The sequence below is a fragment of the Paramormyrops kingsleyae genome, chromosome 7 (assembly GCF_048594095.1).
Source record: "Paramormyrops kingsleyae isolate MSU_618 chromosome 7, PKINGS_0.4, whole genome shotgun sequence".
Lineage (NCBI taxonomy): Eukaryota > Metazoa > Chordata > Actinopteri > Osteoglossiformes > Mormyridae > Paramormyrops > Paramormyrops kingsleyae.
This window is the reverse complement of record NC_132803.1, coordinates 14,693,129-14,713,933: the sequence shown is the minus strand read 5'-3', so window position 1 is coordinate 14,713,933 and position 20,805 is coordinate 14,693,129. Positions and strand designations below refer to the sequence as shown.

Sequence of the window (20,805 nt, the reverse complement as noted above, 5' to 3'; positions counted from 1 at the left end):
TTCCTCAGCTGTTAAACAGCCACAGAGTAATCATGAGGTTAATAACCCCTAAGAGGTGCCCTTTGGGTTTCTCAGTTAGATGCAGGTTGTCCCCGTTTGGCATATGCTGTCATAGTCTGAGACATATTCCCTTGACAAATTCAATCACTTTGCCACAATTTTCGCAGCTGACAAATCTATAGCGCAGCATTTATGTTATTTTCCGAACCCCAGTATATGGCTAAAAAATCAGAAAAACAACTATCATTCTGTATTCCTGAATTCCTTTTATCTGTTTTTTGTACACTGTATTTTATATTGAACACAGGCTAAATCTATTTGTGGTAAAGCAAAGTCATGTGCCATATACAGTAGGAGAGTGACAGAGTGTCGCATCACGTGACCTCGTCACCTAACCTAAACATAGGAGAAAAGGTTTTGGAGGAGTTTGACCAGATCGTGAAGGAAAAGTGGCCAATGAGTGCTCAGCATATATGTGGGACCTCCTTCAGGACATCTGGAGAAGCATCCCAGTAGGCCACCTCATGGAACTGGTTAGAGGAGACAGTGGGGTCAGTCAGTCCCTGGACCAACTGGGGTTAAAGGTCTTGCTCAAGGGCCCAATGGTGGGATCACTCTGCCAACCCAGGGATTTGAACCGGCAACCTTCTGAGTTCCAACCCACAGAGCTGCCTCACCTCCCAGCAAATTACTTTTTCAAATACTTTTTCGGTCAGTACATAATTATATTTGCGTTATTTTATAGTTTTGATGTTTTTATAGTTATTCCAAAATGTTGAGAATAGTACAAAGAAATCTATGGGTAAGTGTGTCCAGACTTTTGACTGATACTGTATGGGCTGTGTGTCTATACGCTTAAAGTCTAGTCCTGTCTGACACAGTATGTTCTTTGCGACGCCTGACATCACATATGCGGATGCACTTGAACATTTTAGTCAATGCCAATCATATGCCTTGCACTAAGCTTTGTTTGTTATGCCTGTTTACAGTTTTAGTCCAATGTAAAATTCCCCAGCAGTGGAAAACTTCAGAGATGTTTTATTTAGCTTTATAGTATGTCAGAAACACAGTTTATCTTATGCTTGAGAAATGTTATGCTCTGAAACACGACATTCTCAAACATCAAGCAATTTTTCTTTCCATTTTGTAGTGTACCACCGGACTTGCATTGTCGTTATTAACTAGGCAACACTAAACACCTTTTATCCCAAAATTTTACAAATCTAAAGCAATTAGTCAGATATAGCTTTTCATTTTTAAAACGGCAAGATGCTGAATAGGCAGCGCCAATGTAACCATAGTTTAACCATGGTGCAGGATAATTGTAGCCTCTGTTAGAGTTTAGGTCATTTTTTTTTCTTCCTCTCGATGATCACATGCTGAACCTGTCCAATAAAAAGACATAGAAAGACAATGTGCAACATGAGCACAAAGTGTTAATACTGTGTTAAATACTGAAATTAATACACAGTGGTGGAAAAGCAACCTACAGTAATTTGTTTCTGGGGACAAACCACAAATTCTTTCATGCCTGTAGAGATGATCTAGCAAAAACAAGTACAGCTGTTCCACTACACGCATGCACTCATGCATGCACACACGCGTGCACTCACGCATGCACACACGCATATAGTTACATCTACACATACACTAATCACTACAAAGCAACATATATAAAAACCACACTTTCACACACTCTCTACAACAACAATAAGACTTCATGAAGAAAAGCAAAGACTTATCTTCAAAAGGATTTCTTATAAGCTTAAGGCAACATTGTTTATTCCAGATTCAAGTTTGTTTTGCATTAGGTCCTATCACAGATAAGAGCAGGTAATGACCAATATTATTCACATGGCTGTCACTTCAGCGGGACAGAGAAATATTCTCCTGCAATAAGAAAGGTCTGCTGAAGCGTAAAGCCCAGCCGATACTCCACTGTTACGTGTGTCTTTTTGGTCTGTAAATGCTGCACGTAAATCTTGCCTTCAGGAGTCTCTGCAGCTGCAGCCCAGATTTTGGGTCTAGATGACTTTTTGGTGTGTCCACTGCATGTGCGAAGAATCAACGGTCTGCTAGTCTGGTGAAATATCATCGCAGTACGCGTGCACCAACCACAACTGTCTGCGTATACAGACAAATGTTGTATGCATGCAAAAGTCTGAGCTCAGACCGTAACGACATGCAGACATGTACGTAACTAGGCTTAAGGCAGTATTTTCTGTATAATGACACACTGACTGAACGAGCTGGCACACTCTGATAAACAGGCCCACACGATCGCAGATGCCAGCACATGGAACCTGCCTATTTTGCTTGACTCTGCATTCCTTCAAGAAAACTGAATGACGGCAAGTAGGTATTTATCAGTGGGTGTAGCAAGGGCAGGGGGTTTCGTAGAAAAACAATGTCAAATGGGAATATAATTTCTATAATTTTGAACACCACTATGATCAGCACTATAAGCCAGTTACCACTACTCACTGTAAGCTGTTACTCACTCTGCTGACCCATTGTTACTCCTTGACTTCACCCCCTTCCATGACCCACTCCTCTTAGCTACCTGAGCCACAATGTACTGGCCTTGCTGGCCAGCAAACACCAGGCAGACCAAGGATCTTACGCAGTATGGTACTCAGACTGGGTGGCTCTCTGCTGGCCTGAGTGGGGTCTGGGTCTCCCAGACTGGGTGGCTCACTGCTGGCCTGGGTGGGGTCTGGGTCTCTCAGATTGGGTGGCTCACTGCTGGCCTGGGTGGGGTCTGGGTCTCTCAGATTGGGTGGCTCGCTGCTGGCCTGGGTGGGGTCTGGCTCTCTCAGATTGGGTGGCTCGCTGCTGGCCTGGGTGGGGTCTGGCTCTCTCAGATTGGGTGGCTCGCTGCTGGCCTGGGTGGGGTCTGGGTCTCTCAGATTGGGTGGCTCGCTGCTGGCCTGGGTGGGGTCTGGGTCTCTCAGATTGGTTGGCTCGCTGCTGGCCTGGGTGGGGTCTGGGTCTCTCAGATTGGGTGGCTCGCTGCTGGCCTGGGTGGGGTCTGGGTCTCTCAGATTGGGTGGCTCGCTGCTGGCCTGGGTGGGGTCTGGCTCTCTCAGATTGGGTGGCTCGCTGCTGGCCTGGGTGGGGTCTGGGTCTCTCAGATTGGGTGGCTCGCTGCTGGCCTGGGTGGGGTCTGGGTCTCTCAGATTGGGTGGCTCGCTGCTGGCCTGGGTGGGGTCTGGGTCTCTCAGATTGGGTGGCTCGCTGCTGGCCTGGGTGGGGTCTGGGTCTCTCAGATTGGGTGGCTCGCTGCTGGCCTGGGTGGGGTCTGGGTCTCTCAGATTGGGTGGCTCGCTGCTGGCCTGGGTGGGGTCTGGGTCTCTCAGATTGGGTGGCTCGCTGCTGGCCTGGGTGGGGTCTGGGTCTCTCAGATTGGGTGGCTCGCTGCTGGCAGAGGTACAGAGAAGGTGTAAAAGGGCAGCTAATATGTAAGCTTATGTGCGGGGAATTACACTGTCCACAGAGCAGGCGGACAACAGTTTATGCTACATCACAATAGATTCAAGTCAAGCTATATATCTTCAAGGTTCTCCCCTCAAAGAGAAGGCAGTGACCGGCACATTTAACAGCTTGCAGGTTTACTCCAGTCAAGGACCAGAAGGACATTTTGTCAACATGCAGGAAAAATCAGGGCACAGATGTTTATGCAGTGTAGTGCTACACAACTGCAAGGAGCGGCCCCCAGTACAGAAAGAGACAGGAACGTAGGAAACTTGGGGGGAGGGGAGATGGGCGTGTACCATTTAATATTTATTGCTTTATATTTTAATTATTAGGTTGTACCCCCCCCCCCCCCGCCCCCCGCTCCCACACCAATGGAAAGAGAGCAATTGTTTTGGTGGGTCAGGGTCTAGGATGAACACTGGAAAGAAAAAAGAAATGCCAGTATGACAAGACGTCTAATAATCACATTAGCGAGGATCTACACGGACTAAACAATCTTCAAACAAGTTCTTATATTCCTCAAAGCATGAGATTCTCAAACACAGTTTCATTACAGAAATGCGTTTGCTGGGCATGATGAACTGGGTGTTATTACCACGTGGTGTAAAATCCCTGCCTGAAGGGATAATCAACCCAAAACCACTCATCCAGACTAGATAGCCAGAGCAGCAAGTCACTGCATTACACACTCAACTTCCTGGCACTGAATTCTACCCACCCGATAGTCTTTCATTCAGAGGAGGCCACTGTTTCAGCTCTTTTGTTCACTGAGGAACGAGCTTGACTGCCTGTCTAGGACAGATGCATGTGTGCCTTGACATACAAGCAACACGCAACTCGCTTACAAGGAAGCCCATGTTGGAGTCTCTGAAAGGGTGACATTTCTACTTTTGTACTTTTCACTTTTATAAGGGACATGTGACAAGTCATTAATGGCATGAAAAACTGCAAACGACAAGTTTACAAAGAGAGGAAAAAGTGCATTTTGACCCTGTTTTTCCCCACACATGCTTAACACACAAACAAACACAACTGCACTAAGAATTTTCTAGCAAAATAACACACTGAAACTGAGAGGGCAAATGTAGCAGTAACATATATTATATTTCAGTGGACTCATTTTCACAGGATAACATTCTTCTGACCCCATGTCTCATGAGTATAATAATATTTAGAAAAACATTCAGAAAATAGATTTTATGGGAAAGAGACACTTAACCTGCTGAATCTTGTTCTAATAGATATGCCTTGGCACCTTGGCTTAGTCTTTCTATGACATATGATATGATTAATGCTAGTGTAAACATTATTGAAATCAAGAGAAGTAAGAATGATTCTATCTGAAGGCATCCAGTAGATAAAACACCATGCAAGATGGACGGAGCCACCAAACAGAGAGCCTCTAGTTCTCTTCTTAGGTGAAACTGGTTTTATTTATCTGGCTAAAGTACAATACAGATTAAAAAACGAAGGCATTTAAAAAGCTAGATAAATCTCCAAAGCAGACCTGGATGAGTATATTGCTTAATGGGACATCAGCAACGTGCAGCCCCAGGCCTGAGCGGCAGTGCTAGTTCCAGAAGAGAAGCCCTTTGAACACCAACTCTGGCTGCCCTTGTGACATCAGGCCTCGTGTCCTGGGCCCAAATCTATGGTCCCTCATTTTTCATTGTCATCCAAGAGGGGACTAACACAAACAAACTGGTCGGGGGCGATGATGGATCTCAGGCAATCAGTGTTGTCCAGCCTACTAGAAAATTGGCTTTTGTCCAAATCTGTACAGCTTCATACTGCTCAAATAATAGTTTTGTCTGTCTGCAAGCGGTTGTGGTACTTTTGCCACAAATACGTTTCTGCAGGGGACCCTTATGTCAGCGTCAGCATTACTGTGTCCCCCGAATCACCGCCTGCAATCCTTAGCTATTTCGGCAAAGCCACAATCCAGGAAGGAGGAGATAAACAATCAACTGAGATTTTCAGAGAAAGAAAATGCTTTGTTTTTTATGTTATTGAGTCACAGAAACACCATGTCAGAGTAGTATTTCCCCACTACATTGGGGTACACAAAGTAATATGAAAATAAGGACTTATCCTGAGCATTGATATGGAACAAGCAGACTTTCCCTGCAGCCAGAAACAACTGTAGAGATTGTGGGCCCCATGAATGCATATCACATTGGGCCCCCAACCCAGAACAATCCAATTATATTGCAAATTTTTTAGGGCCCCCATCACTCCAGGCCATTGGAATCATGTCACTCCCCCACACCCCTTATGGCAACAAAAGTTAGACTCCACATCATTGGCCATTAGAAGTGATGCGATTTAACCTAAAAAAAATCCAGCAAATTTGATAATCAAGCAAACAAAATGTAACAGCCCTTTATTAGTATTATTTAGGCTACAGTACAGATTTTCATGGTTCAGTTCAGTTCACAGGTCACAGTTCAGTGAATTTGGGTTATTGTTCAGAGTAAATATGCAGATGAAATGAATAATCAGGCAGAAAATAATAACACGTTCCTCAGGTAGCAACCTTTTACTGGTGAGAATAACAAAAACATATTGTCCTTAAATAAACAAATATTCTGTCATGCACGCTGTCATTGTGCCCAATTCTACTGATTCTTGATTTGCTGACCAGGTTGTCACTAAGCAATCAAGTCAGTGATTACTTGAGGGGCGAGACCACAGTCCTGAGTGTCTTTCTTTATGGCTTTATTTCCCTGATTTTTTTAATTGTTTTGACTTACAGCATGAGATTCCATAACCTTACAGTCGCATATTTTCAGTATGATGAGTACAAGACACATCATGAATGCGAGATACTGTACATCATATAGTTCTTGCACTCGTTGCATTTGGTGTGCAGCCGCGGTTCCAGGATATTAAAAGTACATACTTGTCCATTTTTGTAAATTCTTGCGCAGTGTATGTAGATGCCGTCCCCGACTTATGTCTGGGTTCCATCCCAACAGACATCCACTTACACTTACGAGCAGCCCGGCGGAACAAGATAATCACGCTGACGTTTAGGTGGGAGGGTGAGACTACGAGCTGCGCGTCAGGCTGGGATGATCACTCTGCCGCACCACAGACCTGCAGTACCTTCCTGCGACCACATGCAGAGTGGCGCATGCGGCAGGCGGCGCAGCTCTGCCGGCTGTACGGATGCACAAAATGTATTTTTACATGCATTTTAATTTTTTTTTTTTTTACTTCAGTCTTAAGTGAGATTCATCGTAAGTTGCATATGTTGTAAATTAGGAACAGTCTGTATTAAAAGTCAAAACTGTCCAGTTAATACAATCAAGAAAAACCTAGCACATGCCACATAATAATTATGAGTCTTTTCCAGGATCTGTGGAACAAGTTACTTTCTGATCACATAATTCAATTTTTTTGAATCTCCAAGGAGAAAATGAGATCATACCATCCAACCATTTACAAAGTAAAGCTGTCTTACTCTTGCCTTTAATGCTGGGCTCTGGATGCATTAGACACACAAAGCTGCGGGTCGCTCCAAGTAAGGCAAAGAGCCCATGTGAAACTAGCAGACTACATTAGACCTAAACTCCCCATCAACAGCTCATCTGCTCTGGAATGCGAGCTATTCAAAGGCAGTCCAATGGGATGCGAGAAAAACCAAGGCGATGAAGTCCAGGGAATTTCTGCATGGACAGACAGGGATGCATTACAAAGCATCCCTGAAGTTAGCTGAGCTGAATCTGTTTAGCCTCGCGCAAAGGAGACTTAAAGGGGGACATTATCCAGGTATATAAGATTCTAAAAGGCCTGGATGCTGTTCAGCTAAATGGCTACTTCAATATTAGTTTAAATACTAGAACTCGTGGCTATAAGTGGAAATTAGCAGGAGAACATTTTAAAATGAATTTGAGGAAGCACTTCTTTACATAGCGTGTAGTTAGAGTATGGAATAGTCTTCCTACTAGTGTTGCGCAAGCTAAAACCTTTAAATCAGAGGAACCTTTAAATGTTCCTTTAAATCAGAGCTAGATAAGATTTTAACAACTCTAAGCTATTAGTTAAGTTCTCCCCAAACAAGCTTGATGGGCCGAATGGCTTCCTCTTATTTGTAATTTTTTTATGTTCTATAAACTTGCAGGTCCCACAGCAAAAAACTGAACACGGTGGATTATGAAAAAAATATGTGCTTGAAAGACTTACAACGTTTCTGTCTACTGCTACACCAAGCGCAGCTTGACACATTGTGTTTGTAGGACCTCCTTTGTATGCTACAGATACTGCAGGGGTAAACACATAGTGGTCAAGGGGCCAAATCCTGACATCCATTGTCAGAGAGCATCTTTCTCCAATGACTTCTGAAGGGCAGATTTATTGAGATCAACCCATCTTAAATTTTCAACAGTTCCATTCGGGGGAAACTGTAAAACTGTTGCTCACTCATTATGTTGTACTTTATTTTGATACTTTGTTCTGGGAAGACTTACATGTCCATGGTGTTTCTTGAAATCTCTGGGAAGGCAGAGCTTACTGCTGGCTTGGCTCAGATTGCAAGCTCTGCGCAGGCGTGGAGAAAGGAGGGCCGCCCTCATTGCGTAAACAGTCAGCTGCTCCGCCCCCTGACAGAATCAACCAATAAGAGAATAAAACTATCATGGATGCAGTTGGGAGGTTGAAATCACGCACTACCTTAGATATCACCTAAAGAAGGTCGACATTCAGATAGTTAATTTAACTTTTACTTAACTGTTAGTCATCATAAATCTTACCTTTATTCCATACAGTTAAACTCCCTCAACACTATATGCACAAATATGATTGCTTCCTCACTATTCAATTAACGTGTCTCTATTGATAATTTAATAGTACGTATTACGAATTACGAAATGCTAGCTTTGTACTTTACCTCAAATTTAAACCACAAATACTGGGAGCCTCTTGATTATTTTTTGTGGTCTCCGTATGTCTTATATATAGTATAATTAACTTCATGCTGTACTGAGTCTCTTCCATTTCACCGTACTGGGGCAACATTAATACGGGATAACTAATGAATGAACACAATCACTACACAACAAAGGCAACATAATAGGCTACCTTTATACCACAATGATTTTTTTTTTTGTAATTTACAAGTGTTTATTCATTGAGACAAGGAAACAAACGAAGAGAAACCAAAGTACAAAGTACGGCTTTTACTTAAACGCCGAGTTGCCTGTGAAAATGTCAAAATGCATTATCAATAAAATGAGAAAATGATTAGTCTTTCGTTTAAGAAAAGAAAATAAAAACACAAGTGGAACAGAATCTCTAATAAAAAGTCAACAAATATAACAAATATTCTTATTTACTGTAGGTCTTAAAATCAGCCTGAAAATAACAGTAAATGTATAAATGAATGTTCAAATTATTACCGCTTTAGACTATAAATGCAGTTAATTAAAATGTTAAGAAGAAATGACAGTAAGAAAATCTGTTTGGCGTTTGATTTTTATACAGTGCTACAGCAAAACTATCGCATGACGCGCAACACAAAAGTTTTTTTTTTTAATATACCTTGATCAGCATTATTTTTGTTTTATATTCTTCAAAAATACTAAGAACCGCTTATATAGACTCCCGGATTTCAAAATCAGTCCCAACATGAGGGGCATCTTTTTATTACGAAAAAAAAGAGGGGGAAATGCAACAGAGATACGTCTCATTATTTAGCTATTTTAATTCTAAATGACACGGCACGGCCAATATTGTTTTGTGATTATTAAACGCCAGCCATAAACAAGTGACTGAGAATTAACATGAAATCTTGAACAAACTGCAGAGCATGTGACTTAACATGCATGATGCAGAATAAGGCGCAAATTATGCACACGCACACAACCGCAAGATTTTCTGCGCCGTGTTTCTTAGCTTTTAGTAATTATCCAGTCGCTTTTCCGATTAAACTGTCATACTGTAAGATGTAGCTACAATTCAGAAAATGTGATTTTTACACCGGTTTAATTAATATACTACGATATGTATAGAGCACTATAAATATGAAATGCAATCCAGTCATTTATTAAACCGTAATTTATCATATTGAAAAATAAAGGTGATGCAATTTTAAATGTAAAATTTAATTACACCAGATAGTATTTCTATATTGTTTTAATGGGCATTTCCAACACGATTCAGAAGAGGCAAAGCATTTCTGATTTGTGTACCTCTGGATGAGTTATCGTTCGTTCTCATGGAAGTTGTATGTTTGTCAGTGTGGGATTTCTAGCCAACACGATAATCTAGCAGGTTTGCGTAAATCGTCGCGAAATCTTAATATCAGTTATGATGGCGTGTTTGCGTTAAGACAGACCGAATGTATAGGACGCGCTTGTCAAATAGGTAGTGAAGCCGCATGCGTCTTTGTAACTATCCGTCACACAGTTTGAGATCAGAGTTACTAGAGACTTGGAACTCAATTAAGCAAGTATAAAACCAAATGAATTAAGAAGCACGTGATTTATTTCAGCTCAGTCAACGTATTTCCATCCAGAAACAAAGAACAATTCAGTATAACGGGTTACACCTTTATACTCATCGGCAATATTTTAAACATTGTTTTGTGGCAGAATATTGAAATAATACATGCCTTTCTTGTACAGCTTAAGTTCACAATATACAGTACAGGGTTCAAAGTGACATGAGATATTTTAGCCTGCAGGTCAAAGTACTGTAGATTCTCTCTAAACTCCATTAACAGAAACTCATTGACTGAAATCCTTTTAAAATTGTATTTTTAAAATTAATATAGAAAAAATTGCCCAAAATAAAATCGGACAATTTTCTCTTGAGTTAAGTTTGTATTGATTCCCCATAGTGTATTTGGAAACACGTCACAATCGCCTAAAACTCAGTAATATTTAGCCCTAATTATTAAGCTTAACTGGTATTGGCTCTGGGAAAAATAGGTACGGTTAGAAGCTGTTTAGCGTGTAGGCCTAATATATTATCATTAGTCTGACATCGGATTAAAGTAACGTGTTTTATACAGGGGCGTACTTAGACATTCTGCCCCTGTTTTACATATTCAAGGGCCCCTGTGTTAGGCCCCTGGAATCTGCCAGGGTATTCATGCCCAATGACGCCTTCGGTTTTATAACTGGTTTTATCGTCAGATTCCTTTTATGTGTCTTCAAGTACCCGGGACCAACAGAATGAACATACATTTAAGCAGGAGGATTTCATATCAACTCATGCGGGGATGTTTACCAATACCAGCCAATTATTTATGAAGCTTGCACACGCGCCGCATAATTAGGCAGAACAGTACGTCAGGTTAACTAAATTTCTGTTCCAACAAAAATTCTATTAATTTATATTGCTTTTAAACAGGAATTCCGCAATCAGCATCACTATAGGAATACCATGTTACACAAACGGTTAAAATAAAAGGAAGCGTTACATCGATTTTGCATAAAGTTACGCATCGCCTTTTCGAATGACATTTGTTCTACTCTTAAATACAGCTTGTTTAGCGGCTACATAGACACAGCAGTCTGCGATATATTCGTAACATATTATCTGCTTTAAAATCACACTTCTCACCGTAATGTCTGCACATTCCTCATAGATATCACACTAATACATTCGGCAGACTTTTACAGACTTTTGCAAATGCATCATGGAAAACTAAACATTATGCTTTGCAACATTCACAAATCCTGCGGACCAGGACGGACGTCATGGCAGAAGACACAGCGACAGCACGGTAGGCCTGCACTGTAGTGTGAATATAATACAGCACTGCGTGCGTATACCTAAATGGCACACTGAAGATAACGTTTTTCTTCGAACAGCATGAATTCTGTATGCCAGAATACATAGACATTTGTTTTACGTTTCTGTAAAGTTCATCCACAGCATATTTTAAACATGCAAGGCGAAAAGACCCCCACAAAAACCCGAGTTGGAAAGGTTAACGATGAAACCGAAATAGTAGCCAGGGGCGGGGTGGTAGGTGACGGCGGTGCGCGAGCTGCTGTCAGTATCTGCGCGTTATCGTACTGCAAGGAGGATCGCGGTACATGCACTATGTTTTATTTAGATTATTACCTTATTCAGATATTGAATATGCATTTGGCTTAATTGGTAGTAAAATTAACCGCTTGTTCAATTTTTTGAGAGACAAATTCTCTATTATTTCTGAAACTGCAGGTAATGTAGCTAGCCTATACCTTTAATTGAGTATAGAAAAATATGTAAAAATGGACGCGGTTGTGTATCAGTAATTATCCTTCGAAGAAGAGGAAATGTACTACATTAACTTCGTTTACATTTATAGAGACCTAGTTTCACGGTGAAAAGACTCAGTAGATGAAAGACAGGAGGTTAGGTTACTGCAGGAACGGTGAGAGCTTTCGGACTACAGCGGAACGCCATCCACCCAACGGCAGCTCTCTCACTCCGGAAGACTTTTCCCATCATTACGGATCAAACGTCTACTCTTTCCATTATAGATGATGTCATACAAATAAAGTGCTATCAAAGATCCTCCAGCGGACTTTTGGAAATGGTTTGTTCAAGGTATCCGTTCTAAACATTTAAAACGTGGACGTTCCGGTTGGCGTTTCCCAATATACGATTTCCTCTTTACTGCAATATACTCCGCGGAGTGTGTTGAACGGGAGTAACAGTAAAAGTGGGATGATTTCTGCAATATCCAGCCCGTGGCTGACGCAGCTCTCTCATTTCTGCGACGTTGCCGCCTTCACCACAAACAGCCTGAACAGCCTCAGCACTCCTGGGAGTTTCCGTCTCCCCGCGACGCCCCGGGATTCCTACCCTCAACGCGACTCTTTCTTCGAGCCCCGCACCGTCGCCCAACATGCCGACAGCTACCCGAGGTGCAATCAAGCTCAGTCCCCGCCGAGCGATGCCGGGACCTCCAGCTGCCCCTTATCCTCCGCCATGGCGCCCGGCAGACATCCACTGGTAAAAAAGAACCCTAAAGTGGCCAACGTTACCGTCCAGTTGGAAATGAAGATACTCTGGGATGAATTTAATCAGCTTGGAACTGAGATGATCGTTACTAAAGCGGGGAGGTAAAAATTATTAATACAGACAAAAATGGTTTAATAGTAAATGGGTTTTGCCATCACTAAATGTATAAATAAAGCTTGCAGTGGCACTAACAAACGGCGCAGGGGATAATTAAGCTCTACTGAGGCAAATTCATTTTAACCTGAGAAAACCAATTTATCTACTAGGAACTGGTGGTTTTTGACAATATTTAAAAAATATTATTTTTAAATGAAATGCTTTATAATTTATTAGCCATTGTAAAATTAATTATAAATTCTATAAATTATAGAATTAACAAACAAACGAATAGGTCATCACTAGCCTACTGTCACACTTATACTTAAAAAACATACATAAAAAGTTAAACTAAACTAAATTTATTGTGTGTTGGGGGAGGGAATTGCGTTACAGCAAATAATATTTAATTTGGCTCCCTACGATATTAAAAGTTACCTTTGTCCTTAAGTTGTCTACTTTCCACGTTGACAGTGACAGGAGAGCTGAACGTTAATATTATTTTAGCGCATAATTTTAGTGTGTAGACCTATGTCAAAATAATAATAATAAAAAAAATCTGTCTATAAAATCGGGAAATCCGTATTTGTTACCTTAGCAGTGCATTTAAAATGCTTTATAATTAATACTCTGTGCGAAATTTTAAAATACCTTTTTAATAATTTTTATTGTTTAATCTGTTACAACTTCAACAACACTGTATAACAAATGGGTTAGCAGAACAAAATGGTTACATATTCAGAAATTTTAAGCCAAGATAGTATAGATTATATAGATGTAAGATGTAAGAAATTATATTGGTGTCTGCGTTAAAACAAATGTCTATTAGTGACTGTTTGAAGTATTTTGAAAATGTGTGTTTTGTTACTGTGTGGGAAAATGTGCAGACATTTAGGCTACAGGACTTTGCAGAACACGCAGCACTTCATTAATTACCTCCCAAGGTAGCTATCGCGACAGAATTAAAACAGATACAGGTACTCCGTAATTAGCACGGCAGGTTATATCTGATTATGGAGCACAACTCAAAGGAAACTGTCCTTTTTACAAAATGGTGCTTTCAAGCTTTACGAGAATATGCGAAGCACCTTAGTTAAGAGAATTTTGTATAAAATCAATCTGCAAAGCAAGATAGGCCTAAGTGCGAAATATGGTGATATTACTGTACGAAGAATAAAATACCGTAAAATTCTTATTCTCGTTTCCAAATATGTCCAATAAGGAATATTCTTCTTAGGCCTATCTCATAATATATAAATAAAAAAAATATATTATAAAAATTACATTTCAGAAATCACACAACACTGTAAATTTATTCGGATAACGTTATGCAGACAGTTTAGATTTCGTATATCAGTTTTAGCATCTGCAAAAGGACAAATTAAGTTTAAATTAAGTAATAAATTATTTGTAAGCCTCTGCCGTATTTCTTGCTGATAATTTTTGTTCGTATTATCATCATTGCCGTTATTTAATGCATCATAACAGGTTAATTTCACGTCGGAACCTTAGTAGAATTAGACACGATTCGTTCATTATTTTCCAAACGCTGTGTTGTAATGGAATCCGATGTAATACTTTGTAGGAAGCCAAATATTTTTTCACGTGTTGCCTTCCAGTAATACGATGAGATTTACGATGCAAAGGAGCGGCAGGAGTAATATAAACATTTAAGTAACTAGATATTGAAATTACTTGCAAACAATAACCTACGGCCAGAAGACCAATAACTGCAATATATCTCAAACTGGTGTATTTGATTATATGTGAACTGTAATAAAACTGGATAACAAGCCCAGTACTATAGGGATGTTTTGAAACGTCGATTCTGTTTATCTTTCAGACGAATGTTCCCCGCGTTTCAGGTAAAACTTTTCGGACTTGATATCCACTCCGAATATATGCTTTTAATGGATTTTATACCACTCGATGATAAACGCTACAGGTATGTCAGATGACAGACGTCGCACGATCGATAGGCCTACCTGCTTGCAGGATATTGTCAGACATGATTTACAACACTTATCCACTTGGAATGTGGAATTAAATTTATTAACCCTAACTTTTTTCCAAGCATAATATATTTAGAGCGTATACCAAAGGCGTTTTACATTCGTACTGCCGAGGTTTAACGCTGACCTTTCGCTCGGCAGGTACGCCTTCCATAGCTCGTCATGGTTAGTCGCTGGGAAGGCGGATGCAGCCACGCCCGGACGGGTGCATTATCACCCAGACTCTCCAGCCAAAGGATCACAGTGGATGAAACAGATAGTCTCTTTTGATAAATTAAAACTCACCAATAACTTGCTAGATGACAACGGACATGTACGTATCCCTTAAGCAAGATCTATATAAAGCAGCCTCGTTTTGAGAATCCCTAAAGCTAGATTTTTTCCTATAAAAGAGCACCTTTACGAATTTCAACCTGATGTTATTTTCTTTCTATTGTTAATTCAAAATAAAGTAAGACAACGACCGACCACTGAAGCATACACGTCTGGCAAACAACATCGAGACTACGTGAGAAAAAAAATCGTTGCCTCCTGTTGCTTTTTTCAGATCATTCTCAACTCAATGCATAGATATCAGCCAAGATTTCATATCGTTTATGTTGATCCAAGGAAAGACAGCGAGAAGTACGCTGAAGAAAACTACAAGACCTTTGTGTTCGAGGAGACCCGATTCACTGCGGTAACAGCTTACCAGAATCACAGAGTAAGCCTGTCGCCTTTCCCCAGACCAACCCGTCACAGAATCACGTCCAATTGCACCCACACTTGAATATCTGCATGAATTAATAACAAGGCGGTTTTAACAGAAAAATAGGTGAATATAATTATTTCCTTTATCTTATCATTAAGGAAATTAGGACAATTGTGTATTTTCTGCTGATTAACACTTTTATGGCCCCAGCCCAATGATTAAACCACTGAGCAAATATTACTGGTCAGCAATTCTGCTAAAAGTTTCATGTTGTTGTTCAGTTATTCTGATATTCTCCAGTTTAATGACAGCTTCATGTGTCCAACAATGTATGGTTTTACACGGAAGACAGTGTTAGCTAACTATAAATGCTGCTTTAGGTGTACAGCCACGGGAAAATGTAAAAACAATCCCCTCCATTTCAATGATCCCATGTTTTCTTATAGACTGATAAACTGTGATGCAGTCTGGTGCTGCATAAAACTTTAACTGATAAATAAGTAAAGGATGTTATTGCTGATCCTTGAGTGAAATACTTTCTTATAGTCGCAGGGTACAATAACCATGTTTTGTCGATTGTAGATCACGCAGCTGAAAATTGCTAGCAATCCGTTTGCGAAGGGCTTTAGGGACTGTGATCCTGAAATGTGGTAAGCAGCAGGCCTGGAAGTGACTCATGATGCTCTGTTGAAACACTTTTCAAACGGAATCCTTCCATTTTTTAATTACTTGAATGATGCTTCTAGAAGATACACTGTGATCACTAACTATGACTGCCTTATAAATATGACAATACAGACATAATGAAACACTAATGCATACACGACGGGCAACATCGGCAGTCATAGGAATCCATAATCACACATTGGTCTGATTGTAGAGTATCATAAACAATTTTACCTCCTTCACTCAAAGGGTATCCTGTGCTAATACTAGGCAGGATCACTGAAGGAATGCCTCAGTACACAGCAATGACAAAAACAGGTGCTCTACAACCAGTCTGGTGGTTACATTTGAATTGCAACCATTCTATTATATCTATAGCTATTACTTTTCTAATGAAATTTCACGTAGTTTTTTACAGTCCAATTTGGATTGCAAGCACCACATAAGGATTCAAAACCAAATACCCTTTCAATGATGACATTGACAAAAAGTAGTTTTCAATACTAGGAAAAATCCATATTTAACTGGCAATAGTTTGTAACAAAAACATGCAAATTTTGCATTTTAATTCTATAGGCCTCGGAACCACAGGCCTCACTCTTTGCCAGTTGTGAACAACACTGTCAGAAACAGAAGCTCGTTGTCAGACCCTCACCCCGGCGGCACAGAGACAGGTTTGGGCCCCCAAACTAGTCAGGGGTGCGTTTCTCGAAACCATCGTTGCTACTGTACCTATACGTTAGCAACTTGCGTGGTTCCAACTATGTAAGTACGACGCAGGTGTTTCTCGAAACCATAGTTCAAACTGCATAGGTAACGATACTGCGGACTTACGTGGTACGATGCATCGTTAAACGACGCAGGTGTTTCTCGAAACCATAGTTCGAACGAACGTTCGCAAACACTGTCGTTAAGTTGTGTAGTTCGAACTACAGCTCGCGAGCTGTAGTTAGAAGCGTAGTTATATGTAAATTCGTCAGCGACGGTGGAAAATGCAGTTTAATAAGGGTATAGTCACCGTGTAAGTAAGAAATTTAATAATCTTTAATACCTAATAAGAAATAATTTAGCTCTACGATCACATATAATGTGAAGGTGTCTGAAAATGTAGTTTGAAACGTAATTGTTGTGTGGGTCTCTGGTCATAAGTACGGTAACTGTCTGTAGTGAGCAATAGGGACAAATCTCAGACTGCAAAGTATTAATTAGCACAGGGGTGGCTAATTTTATCCAGAAACAGCATGCAGCTTTTCACTGCAACTCCGTGCTTAGAGCAAAACGTAGAGGACCGATCGACTGAAGAGGTCGCACAACTGGGTTTGAGCAACTGATCCAACGGTTATCCCAAAAAAAAACATGCCAACACACCGGCCCTTTCCATAATGAAACAGTAGAATGACACTACAGCGGTCAGATACGAATCCATGCCTTTGTACTCGGGAAATGTCGTCTGTAATGTTTGGTTATTACACACACCTGTGTATTCCAGTCAGCCAGTATAACAACATTCTGTAAGCGACAACGTCGGAATAAAAGTTATTCTGTTTATCACTCCAAGGAGCGTCGCATTATTTTCCCGCGATTGCTAATTTTCATTTTATTGGCGTTGTGTGACTGACAGAAATTGATGTCACAAATAAATATATATGTGTGTGTGTGATTATTATATATTTTACACAGTTCGCGAGTGTTTGTACGCGACCGGCTGTGAAAGTGCGTTGTTATTTGTTGCGCATGACTTGCCGTGAGTCTGACCAATCAGCGCTGGAACCACTGTAGTTCCAACTACATAAGTCCTAACTAACGTGGTTCGAACAACTGTGGTACGACGGTTTCGAGAAACAGTCGTTGGTTGGATGTTGGTTAGTTTGAACTACCATAGTACGATGCATCGTTAATGCTAACTTCCGTCGTTGTTCGAGAAACGCACCCCAGAACAGTAACTGATCCGATCATTAAGATATCCACCTAAACTGACGGCCTGGTGTAGAACTGAGCTCACATAATTTCCTTGTTTAACGCAGAGGACAGTCTGTGGGACCGCGACAGGGAACAGCCAAGCAGCACACCGACCCTTCCAGACCCAGCTCACCAACTCATGGCACGCATCCTGAGTCCCACTCTCTCGGTCCCAAGTGGACTCCATTCCGTGCCACTCTCCGCCGGCCGCCCCTCCCATGACACGCGCTTCGATGGATATCCTCATCCTCCAGACACCCTGGGCCACCTTCCTTACAAATTCACCACTACCTACCAGCACTACCTGGGCACCAAGGCTCGGCCAGCCCCCTACCCCCTGCCCAGCATGAGAGAGCACGGATACCCCCATACCTTGAACTCTACCAGCAACATATATACCACCCCAAGTGGCCCAAAAACATTTGAATATGGGCCAATATGAGTTTATTTTAGAAATATCAAAATGTAAAAAAAAAAAAAAAAAAAGCTCTAAAATCAGTTACTTGGCTATATGCGAAAAATCTAATATCTAGAGGAGAACATTCAGTGCACAACCTCAATTATGTGAGCACCATCATAGGGAAAGCTAGGGGGATCCACGAAGGCATCTTGTAGAAGACAGAGAGGTGACCCTGGTGCATACAGACAGTGCATTCCTTCTGGGCGGAGTTTGATTGTGGGCAATTTTGTGTCATCATAAGCAGCCCAGTGGCAGAGGTGCCGTGGAAGTCCACACACTGGTGAGAGATCCGAAACATCATCAGGGCCAGCAAAATAACTTCACATGTACCTGAAGGAGGATAAGAAGAAACGAGAATTAAGAAACCCCACCACCAAGTCCCTGGAGATACTCTTGGAGGCCTGTACATCCAGCTTGGACTCCCTATTATTCCAAATGGTTTCAAAGGGCAGTTAAGGAGATTAACAAGAAATGTTTCTTGCCATGCTGTTAGGTATATACTATACAATTTCAGCATGTTTAACTCTTTACAATAACCCATATTGAAGCAAAAAGTTGACACTTTTATGTACAGCCAGATTGTTTCCTTGGTTGTAGTATTGTGGTAGTTTCAAGATGGCTTTCCTTGGAAAAGTCCAGTTTTCTGTAACTTAACAAAAGGTTGAATTGACACGTTTCACTGGACCATATTTTACTGGAATTCAGAGATTATGCTATAATTCTGGATGTTTTTTAAAAAAAAGACATAAAAGGCCCATGCGTTTTTATTTGCATGTTGAAGTGTGCTGCCCCGTTTGGCGACAAACTGACATCTGACTGGCTATTGTCACGTTGCAGTTCTATGTACAAGATTTAAATGATCCAGCAGATATGAAAATATTAAGTCATTATTGGTGTCAGTTTATGAAATACTCAGTGTTCTTCATTAGTGCAGTCAATTTTCTGCTGACTTCAAGAGAAAGTTTTTGAAATATGCATGCGTGAAGATATGTATAGTTTCTGTAGATATGTAAAGATTAATGTTATTACTGTTTGAAGTTGAAATTGGATGTTGAAACTGAATGAAGCTTGATAAATGAATAGAAAAGCACAAAGCCTTTTGTGATTAATATAAGGAAAGATTCACACCATGATGTTAAGAGGAAGGAGTGACACTGAAAACCTTTCAAGCCCATAGTGGAGCTGTTTAACAAAGGCCAGATGAAAATGTAGTATTTTTCTGTATCTGACCCTCAGAAAGAGCATAATTTTACCCATTTTATTGTTACTCAACTGCACTTTACAATACATCTTCGAAATAAAAACAACAGCAGAAGAGTAACCAGTGTCAAAGCACAAATCATGCAAGCTGACCTTCATCCTGTGGTTCTCTTATTATACAAACCTAGTCGGTCATCAACATTTGAAGCAAGTGCGTCATGTTGCTATTCTGAAAGAGGTTACATACAATTAGGAGTTCTGACTCTGATAACAGTTCAGATTGAAAATATACCACCATCCCACCCCAGTTTATTAAAAGGCAATTGTCAAAGCCACACAATTCACACCTCATGAAATAGATCCCTCACCTCATCCAACAGTTATCCATGAGGCAAACAAATGAGTGCACATGGAGAAGAACGTCACCCCTCACATCTCACCCCAAAAGCCATGTTTTTCAACACTAAATGCTGCATGCCAACTAGCCGTTATATATACAACGAACCACCAGAAGCCAAGAGATGCAAAGGAAAATAGTTTGAGGGTAATAAGGAATTCTGCTCTTTGAAGATCTGAGGGATGCAGTTTGAGGACTCTGACTGGTGTCCCTACTTTAACGGAAACAGTCTGTCAGCCCATCATCACTCATAGCCACAGCAACTCATTGGAATAGACCCCACCCCTGGCCCCCTGCCCAAGGCACTGTAGGCAATGTGGTAAAGTGAGCAGGATCCAGTCATTGTTAGACCTCAGGCTGTTAAATCACTTACTTGCAAAGGATGTGGGGATTAAGATGGCTATGATGATGGCTGAAGGTAGAGTCAAAGGTTAAACAATGATATAAGCAGCTAAAGCAAGGCCAAATTAATTTGGGGGGAGGGGGGCATGGAAGGCCTTAATTCATATGGTACTTACATCAATACCTATACATTAGAAGAAACAAACTGAAACACGTTTCCCAACTTTCTGGGAGAAAGTTGGGTTTCCTATACCCAGTACATCATCGGTTCCTGTGTTCCCAACCAGGAAGTACTGTACTTGTTTGGGTGCCCAGACAGCAGAGACTCTCCTCAGAGCATCGAATCAGTGGACACAAGTTCCTATAGTCAGCATGACAAATCATAAGTCACTCATTTTAGGATATATTACCAAATATATTGCTTAAAAAAGATTTAGCCAAAACAGACCATTACCATTATGGTTGACTGTCAAAATATAGTTTTTTATTTACCAGTATATTGACATTACACTGTTTTGATACGATAAAAAAAATGCAGCTT

At 40.8% G+C, this 20,805-nt stretch overlaps 2 protein-coding genes across 7 annotated transcripts in view; one reads left to right on the top strand and one right to left on the bottom strand.

The window, feature by feature from the left end:
• The window catches only part of LOC111849936 (neuropeptide FF receptor 1-like), a 51,610-nt gene extending 34,801 nt beyond the window's left edge, over window positions 1-16,809 (bottom strand). Inside the window, exons 1-3 of one of the 3 annotated variants that reach the window (XM_072714358.1) lie at window positions 16,741-16,799; window positions 15,241-15,322; window positions 7,950-8,081 (exon numbers count right to left, since the gene is read on the bottom strand). In XM_072714358.1, the coding sequence (XP_072570459.1) occupies window positions 7,950-7,957 (8 nt within the window). In that variant the 5' untranslated portion in view covers window positions 7,958-8,081; window positions 15,241-15,322; window positions 16,741-16,799. Of the gene's footprint in view, window positions 1-7,949; window positions 8,082-14,676; window positions 14,827-15,240; window positions 15,323-16,740 lie in introns of those variants that run through there. The other 2 variants (XM_023823274.2, XM_023823275.2) reach the window with 2 other exon arrangements.
• LOC111849937 (T-box transcription factor TBX1-like) lies at window positions 10,989-18,360 on the top strand. 4 transcript variants are annotated; one of them, XM_023823279.2, is made up of 8 exons: window positions 10,989-11,209; window positions 12,222-12,542; window positions 14,381-14,482; window positions 14,691-14,862; window positions 15,097-15,252; window positions 15,823-15,890; window positions 16,483-16,580; window positions 17,931-18,360. In XM_023823279.2, exons 1-8 carry the CDS (start codon window positions 11,184-11,186, stop codon window positions 18,305-18,307), a joined length of 1,320 nt encoding a protein of 439 aa, XP_023679047.2. In that variant the 5' UTR covers window positions 10,989-11,183; the 3' UTR covers window positions 18,308-18,360. The 4 variants fall into 4 exon arrangements, with proteins under 4 accessions (XP_023679047.2, XP_023679048.2, XP_023679046.2 ...); XM_023823280.2 differs by lacking the exon at window positions 10,989-11,209 and adding an exon at window positions 11,498-12,024; XM_023823278.2 differs by lacking the exon at window positions 10,989-11,209 and having other exon boundaries at window positions 11,498-12,542.
• Window positions 18,361-20,805: the final 2,445 nt, after the last annotated feature.

Bases quoted from the DNA above. Each gene is read 5' to 3' on its own strand.
- LOC111849937 (XM_023823278.2), top strand. From the start codon at position 12,145: ATGATTTCTGCAATATCCAGCCCGTGGCTGACGCAGCTCTCTCATTTC. The intron at 12,543-14,380 runs GTAAAAATTATT...TTTATCTTTCAG, and splicing joins ATCGTTACTAAAGCGGGGAG to ACGAATGTTCCCCGCGTTTC. The intron at 14,483-14,690 runs GTATGTCAGATG...TTCGCTCGGCAG, and splicing joins CTCGATGATAAACGCTACAG to GTACGCCTTCCATAGCTCGT.